This window comes from Eriocheir sinensis, chromosome 46 (assembly GCF_024679095.1).
Source record: "Eriocheir sinensis breed Jianghai 21 chromosome 46, ASM2467909v1, whole genome shotgun sequence".
NCBI lineage: Eukaryota > Metazoa > Arthropoda > Malacostraca > Decapoda > Varunidae > Eriocheir > Eriocheir sinensis.
Genome location: NC_066554.1, coordinates 4672135 through 4680495, shown reverse-complemented (window position 1 = coordinate 4680495; position 8361 = coordinate 4672135). Strand labels below are relative to the sequence as shown.

The 8361-nt window shown below is 44.3% G+C and overlaps 1 protein-coding gene across 1 annotated transcript; it reads left to right on the top strand.

Moving 5' to 3' along the window:
* Window positions 1–3141: 3141 nt before the first annotated feature.
* Window positions 3142–7953, top strand: LOC126980945 (ryncolin-1-like). Its single transcript, XM_050831402.1, has 5 exons — window positions 3142–3206; window positions 5014–5180; window positions 5654–5783; window positions 6706–6824; window positions 7252–7953. The coding sequence occupies exons 1-5, from the start codon at window positions 3160–3162 to the stop codon at window positions 7458–7460; spliced, it is 672 nt and encodes a 223-aa protein (XP_050687359.1). The 5' UTR covers window positions 3142–3159; the 3' UTR covers window positions 7461–7953.
* Window positions 7954–8361: the final 408 nt, after the last annotated feature.

Below are 8361 nucleotides of genomic sequence, written 5' to 3'. Positions count from 1 at the left end.
TAAGCTTGGCACAGAAGGTGTTCGACAGCTCATATCTAAGACCGGAGAACTGTGGTAAAAATGGCAAGAAATATTGACCCACACCTAGACTGATACGCAAAGGAGTGAATTAAGTGTATTCTCTTCTTTGGCTTTCGTAATTTCAGAGTCTGTTTATGATGTTCTTTGCTTTTTGCTACATTTATTATTTTGTTTCATAAGATTGCTCCAACATTTTTTTTTTTTTTTAACTGGAGAATCTACAAACGAATACACTCAGTTCATTACGGTAAAATTCAGGACTGCTCATATGTTCTCTTTATTTCACCAAGTTTCATTGATGTTGCTGTTTTTTTTAGAGACTGACAAGTGCGCTATACTTTTGTCCTTGCTCTTTCTCTTTGTTTTGTTTGTTTTGCATCCCGCGTCATGTATATCCTTTTGTGTGCGTGCAAAAAAACTAACGATCCCTTTTGGAGTATGTTTTAAAGAAGCTTATTACTTCGCAGAACAAACGAAAGGGAACGAGCGTACGTAGCGTGCGTGTGTGCGTAAGGCCGTCATGCTAATGCTGTGGGCCTGCGTGTGGGCTGCCTGGTGGGCGGGGGCAGCGGGGGCGGCGGCTGAAACGTTTGTGAGGGATGAACCGACTATCGTTAATATCTCCATCAACGACAGCACCTTCACCGCCGGCACCGACACCTCCACCGACGACACCACCTTCGCTGCCAGCACCGACTCCACTACCGACGACAACGCTTTCACTACCTCCCCTACCAGCAGCGAGACCTCCACCACCGAGACCCCCACCACCAGGGCTGTCATCACCACCATAGCCCCGGATGAATTACCGTAAGTGTGAAATGCCTCTGATTAACGGTTCACATTACGATTTAGAGGATGATCCGTGCAGTGGCCCGGCGTGTTGGGGGATAAAACCTTGATCGTCATCCGTACGGTCAGTGATTACTTCCTGTTGTAATGACCCCCATAAACAGGTGCACGGGAATGTTTAATTAACACTGTTGTCAGTACCATTATTGCTGGGACATTTTGACGGGTTGCAGGAGAGAGGAAACACGGGTGTAATGAGGTGAATGTATACCCTACTAGTTTCAACTAAGACTTAATTTTTCAGGAAAACTGCGATGCCTCAGGGGCCATTCTGCTATATATAGGTCACACGAGACGCACCGATCGCTGCTCAGAGGTCAGGTCACTCAACCGTCTGGCCGCCGGTGCTAGAGTACTTTCCCTCTCACCCCTCTGTCCCCGTAGGCTATACACACCCTTACTGCCGACCACGCCCACACCAGACCTCCAGTTCTTTGTATAATATTTCGGTCCATTGCAGCGTATAAGGCTAGGTTCCGTTCCATGACGTTCTCTTCATTAGATCGGGGAAAGCTGCCTCCTAAAAAATATACAGGAAACTGACTAACAAGGCCGATTACATCCATTGCCTCAGCGCCCACATGAGGACAAACAGAGGTATAGTGATCGATTTCTTCATACGCACTCTCCGAACATTCAGCGACGAGTTCTTGAGTGACGAAATTTACCACACTGAAGACACGTTCACCAGACTGGGGCACCTCAAGGGTATCCTGGTTGAGTTAGGAGCAAGAGCGAAGGCGACAAGGGAAAGAAAAGGCACGGTTAAATAAACCCGTGGAAATACCTAGTCGTGCCTATAGACTGGCTGATCGTAGCGTTGAGAGAGAGCCTTACGTCACGCGGGCTACGTAATAGCCAGTTCCGGGGGACAATGAGTCAGTGAACTGGTGTAAAAAAGTAGTCGGTCGATGGGCAGGACTGTGTGGTATACCGAGTACCCTGCAGCGGGTGTAAGTGCAGCCTACTTCGGTGAGCCTGGCAGCGGCCCGGACGTTAGGCTCAAAGAACTCATGGCTGACGTGAGACGCCGCCGCCAAACCAGCGCCCTAGTGAACCATACTGAAAGATAGACTCTTGCCGAAGCGAACAAGTGCGGCAGTGCTGAGAAGTGGCCTGAGCAAACTAGAGAGGAAGGTCACGGAAGCCTTACACATCACCACGGACCGAATTATTAACAAAAGAACTAGAGACGTCAGAGTAGGAGGCGTCAGCAGCCAGACTGTGTTTGTGCAGCCCACGGCGACGGACGGGTGAAAGGAAAAGTGCCTCATCACCGGCGGCCAGATGATTGACAGCGGGTGGTGGGTGACCTGGCCTCCGAGCAGCGACCTGTACCTATCTAGCACGATGACACCTGAGCCGCTGTAATATCCCCGAAGAAGCCTTAAGCGACGCTAATGGGAAACACCAGGATCCATACGTATGGATCCTGGGAAACACACTCACCTCAGCATACTCGTGTTTCTTTTCTGCTCCTTCTACACTATTATTATTATTATTATTATTATTATTATTATTATTATTATTATTATTATTATTATTATTATTATTATTATTATTATTACTATTATTATTATTATTATTATTATTATTATTATTATTATTATTATTATTATTATTATTATTATTATTATTACTGTTAGTAGTAGTAGTAGTAGTAGTAGTAGTAGTAGTAGTAATACAAGTAGCAGTGATTCAAGTCGTAGAAGCAGTGCCTGTTGTTCTTGTTAATGTTGTTGTTCTTCTCTTTGATTCTGTAGCAACACCGAAAGCGGCATTTTGCGTTATAGCTCTGTTGGTCTTGTGTTACAAATCAAAACTATCCTCGATTACGAATTCGATCTTTAACTATTTGCTTTACTGTAACACCACCACTCCATAACCATATACACACAAGGCTCACAAGGTGCGGCCCATTTTATCTCTCCTTTGAACATCAGGGTATTGTTATTGTCAAGTTTTTTTTATTTCCCAGCAGCACTGCAACGACTCCACCACCGCGAAGAGCAGGCCTGTGAGTATTAGTGGGCGTTAATGCCTATGATCGTGTTCGCAGTGTTTTATTATCAACGACCGTGAGGTTCCCTGAAATAAACATATGTTCCTTTGGGGGCATGGACGAAGGGAGGGGAGAATGAGGGTTAGGAAAAAATATACAAATGAAAATGAAACTGCGTAGTGAGAGCTGTGTGTGTCTGTGTGTGTGTGTGTGTGTGTGTGTGTGTGTGTGCGTAATATTCCCCCCTCTTCCCCATCAGCCCCGTGGACTGTGCCGACCACCTCATGGGCGGAGCCACGGTCAGCGGGGTGTACGAGATCTACCCCTTCACGTGAGTACCCTAGCAGGGGCGCGTCTCTTATAGTGATGAACAGTGCGGCAAATTATCAATAAAGCCTCTAAACATCATGTAGGTGGATTTAAAGGTCACCTTGCCACTCGCACCACAGTCAGGTGGGAGGAGGATGTAAATTAATTCAACTCGGGTTTACCTTTTCTATAAATACAGTAAAAACAAATAAAACAAAAACTATCGCCTAAACATGTTAAGCTGCATTTATAAATAAGTGCTATCCGTATACCAAGGAAAACTAACGTATTCGAGAACAGTGTTTACTTCACAACGAAGGAAATGGAAACAACGAAGTAAGAAATTAAGGCCTTACACGTACCATACAAACCTCAGGGTGCCGTGAACGAACAGTCATACGTGCCGCGGGGAGGGAAAGCGTGTCGGAACGTTTTTGAGTCTAGTTTTACCCGCCTCCGCACACCGCCTCTGCCGTAATGTCCATGATGATGACAACGTATAATATAACAGTGTGTAAATAATGTCATTAACGGTATTATTATTATTATTATTATTATTATTATTATTATTATTATTATTATTATTATTATTATTATTATTATTATTATTATTATTATCATTCTTATTATTACTAGCGGGACCCGTGTATATACCACGATAAACTTCGTAATCCTCATCTTCTTCTCAATCCCCTTCTAAGCCTCTTAATCCTCTTCCTCCTTCTCGTAAACCTCTTGTAAACCTCTTAATCTTCTTCTATAACTCGTAATCCTCTTCCATTTCCAATTAATCTTCTTCTAAACCTCTTAATCCTCTTCCATCTCCTCTTAATCCTCCTTTTAATCCTCTTCCTCCTCCTCGTAAACCTCTTCTAAAACACGTAGTCCTCTTCCGTTTCGTCTTAATCCTCTTCCTTTTTCTCTTTATCCTCTTCTAAATCTCCTAATCCTCTTACTTTTCCTCTTAATCCTCTTCTAAATCTTTTAATCCTCTTCCTCCTCTTCGTAAACCTCGTGTAAACCTCTTAATCCTCTTCCATTTTCTCTTAATCCTCTTCCATTTTCTCTTAATCCTCTTCTAAATCTCTTAATCGTCTTACTTTTTCTCTTAATCCTCTTTTAAACCTTGTAATTCTCCTCCTCTACCTCCTAGTAAACATCTTGTAAACCTCTTAATCCTCTTCTAAAACTAATAATCCTCTTCTATTTCCTCTTAATCCTCTTCTAAATCTCTTAATCCTCTTCCTCTTAAACCCCTTTTTTAACCTCTTAATTCCCCCCCTCCATGGCCTTGAAGATGATGCAAATAAACTCGCAACGTTGCTATGCAGACGATGAGACTTGATTGAACTGAGGATTAGGCTGAAATTTGTTTAACATGCAAAAAGCACTGACAGCACAATGATGTTCAAATTTACACACCACTTTTCTACCGAATAAACAATTAACTGTCTGAAAAGTCTTGTCATTCAGTGGCAAGTGGCATCCAGCAGCAGGAGACCGGCTGGGCGAGCAAAACTCACGGAGAGGAAGTAAGAAACACCTGAAACCATTGGCAGAAACGGAGGAGTCAGCAGAAACTTTGAATGTCTCTCTAAGCGTGCCAAGCTTCCGAGCGGCAGAAGATACCTAAACGGAATGTGACATTTAAATGTCAACATCGAATCGAGAATTACGCCAAGAACTGACATCTTAGATACATTGAATGCTAAAGCATCCAGGAACAGTGTACCATGGACATATATCCGGGATCGAGACGCACAACATGCTTTCTATCTCTCTCTGTGGTATAGCTGTGCCTCACCACGGACCGCACCTTCATCCGGCAGGTGCACGTGCGGCAGGTCTGTGCAGGTGTGGTGCGACATGGAGACGGACGGCGGCGGCTGGACGGTGTTCCTGAACCGCCAGAACCAGGCAAGCCAACTCGACTTCAACCGCACGTGGGACGAGTACAAGGAAGGCTTCGGCAGACCCTACGAGGAGTACTGGATGGGTGGGAGTTCATAAATACATATATTTTTTTACAGCTAGAGAGACAGTCCACGGGCTAACAAAAGATACGAAAGAATATTAACTGCACTCATTTACAATAAAATGAGGCAGAGGGTGACGAAAAATCTCCTCCTTGACCAAGACTTTCTCGATAGCAATATCCAGACAATGATTGCCTGCTGAAAAAATCTTCTTGTTAACACACAAAGTTCACACGGTCAGCCAGGCAAAGTTCACACGGGATTAGCTATTTCATTTTAATCTTCATATTCGTCGGCCAGGATTAGTCCAGTGCAAGACAAAGACCTTTCCCAACGCTCTTTACTTACACCTGATGTCGGTGGACTAAATGTTGATCAACCAGAGTTGTTTATCTAATTTCTCCATTTGATTTGCTGTCACTCCAGGCTTTTCATACATTTCTTCGGTTGACATTCTCTAGCTTTTTAACCTGTGACGCAAAATCCCGTGCAGGTCTGGAAACACTTCACGTTATGACCTTCGGACGCACCTACTCGCTGCGCCTGGACCTGGAGGTGGCGTCGTCGGGGCTGCGAGAGTACGCGACACACGCCATCGTGAAGGTCGAGGACGAGGACACCGGGTGAGGAACCAGTTTAAAAAGGAAGAAGAGTCCGCCGATTAACACGACTCCTTACAACTGATCCTTAAACTAATGACATACTCTTGTTACACGTTACTCTCAAGATTTGTTTCAGTCGAGGACGATGACTCCCAGAGAAAGGGTGATTAAAAGAAGAAAATATATGGGGTAGTTCGCCCATAGACGTGCAAATATGAATGCCTACAAATAATCTTTAAAACCAATGAGATGTACTTATTCCATGTTACTGTCTATATCCACACCTCATTTATTAGTAATCACCAAAGCCAAAGAATAGGAGAGTGTCCCAGCTACATCAGAGGCGCCTAGTTGTTACCAAAAGAGTCATGCTGGTGCTCTAGGCATGGTCAGGGTCTCGAAGAAGTACCCTGAGCACACAAAAAAATAACTATTCTATCAGTATCAGTTTGAATTTCGCGCGGCTCTTTTGGTAACAACATGGCGCTAGTGATGAGGTTGGCCAGACTCTCCTGTTTTATGGCTCGGGTTATCACTCTCTGCTCCTTTTTTTGCGGCAATGTGTCATCTACAGCTCATTTCCTCACAACCTCATACTGATTTTATTTCTTGTATTTTTTTCCTTCATATTAGGAGCTCAATTTAATCAATAACCAAATATTGCTCTCCTAGTGGCACTGTTAGTATCTATAGGCGAGCTCATTTTCAGTACTTCATTTTAAGGAATAATTTATCTACTCTCCGCCGTAACCTTCTCGTATTTTTATTCAGATTTGCAACTCAGTTCAATCCTAATAACCAAGAATTGCTCTCTCTTCTTACGGCACTGTTAATATTTCAAAGTGGTTAGAGATAAAAAAAAAATGCTCGTGTCTTGCGGTTCAGTAAGGAATCAGTTATCTGCTCTTCATCGTAACCTTCTCTTCCTCTCGCGTATTGACAGCTACAAGATCGTCACGAGCGGCACAGAGGCAGGAAGTTCCAACAGCCGATACTGTTTTCGCTACATGAACTACCGCTCCTTCACCACGGTGGACCGGGACTACGACTACCTGTATAACGGTGTGTGTGTGTGTGTGTGTGTGTGTGTGTGTGTGTGTGTGTGGCGGGGGGGGAGGGTGTGTGTGGGAGTTGGGGAAATAAGGTTGTGTAGGAGGGGGTAAGCGTGTGTGGGGAGGGAGCTGATACTTATGTAAACACAAAGGAACATACACTGACATTATGATCAACCAACATCTTTAAGAATGAATTGCGATGTCTCCTATAACTTTCCTTTCAGTTAGTTTTGGGTATTCGACCTCGGATTTCATAACGCTCCATCCTTAACATATCCCGTGTCACGTATAATTACAATATCTATATGTGGTTCTTACTTTGCTGAGCTATCATATTCTACCTTACCTAGACAGTTTGAAAAGTGAGCGTATGCTGCATGACAATTACAAAAACATTTTCCACTTAATCTCAATCCTGCATTGCTCCGGTACAGACAACTGTGCAGCCGCGCAGGGAGGCGCCTGGTGGTACTACAATTGCAAGTACTTCAACCCCACCAGTACCTACGACTCCTTCATCGCCCTAAACTGTTATGGCACAAGCGAGAGGAACGTGACGAGTCTGCAGGTCAAGATACGGCCGGCCATCTGCGACACGTCCCTCAAGACCATCCACGCGCGGGAAATGAGCTGCGGCTGTTAGGGTTTCCAAGACGCCTCCCGCCCTCGCCACCTTCAGCTTCGTGTGAGAGGTGAAAAGCAAGCTGTGAACATAATATAGTCTGAAGCACATCCTGGCGTCGTGAGGACCTGTTTGCTTCACGATAGTTTACATCTATATGGGCTAGTTATTTATATGTTATTTATCATGTAACACGTATGAAGACCCACTCGGTGAAGAAAGTAATAGTGTAACAAACGTAAATGTAAATATCATCTATTCCTAAGAGAGAGTTTCGAGATAAGCCATAAAATTTATCCGTTACTTTCGCTTATACGATCACTGAGATTTCATTGTAACACTGGTAAAGAGGATGATGAAGAAACACCCATGATCTTCAGCACGTCCCCGAGTTACACCTACACCGCTGGGGCAGGTGACGCAGCTCCGCACGCACCTCGTTGTGTTGCTGATCAGGTGTGAGCGGTTGTCATGATATTCAATCACTACTGTATCTATTGGAGTAATAAATATTTGGCATAGTTCTACGCCCCATTGTTCTCGATACATGAAATATTACATGGACATATTTTTAGTATTTAGTGAGAGATAATAAATTATTTAAATACAGCATGAAAGAGGCGCAAGGGACGAGTAGTAAATGTTTAGTGGAGGTGACAAACATACGTTCCTGGAGTGAAACACACCAGACTGAAAAGATCAGGTCACAGGGCACCCATATCCTTGCGGGTTGTCGTCGAGGAGGGTGCACTGAATGCCACCAGCAGGCCGATCAGCAGCATTAGGACATAGGTCGCGTCCAGCAGCTGCAGGTAGTGGGCGTTGGAAAAATGCATCACCAGCTGTGGGTCATGTGCGTAGCACCGCGAGAATCTGTTACCCCTGGACTCCGGGATGAACCAGGAGGCGTCCCCAGAGGCGT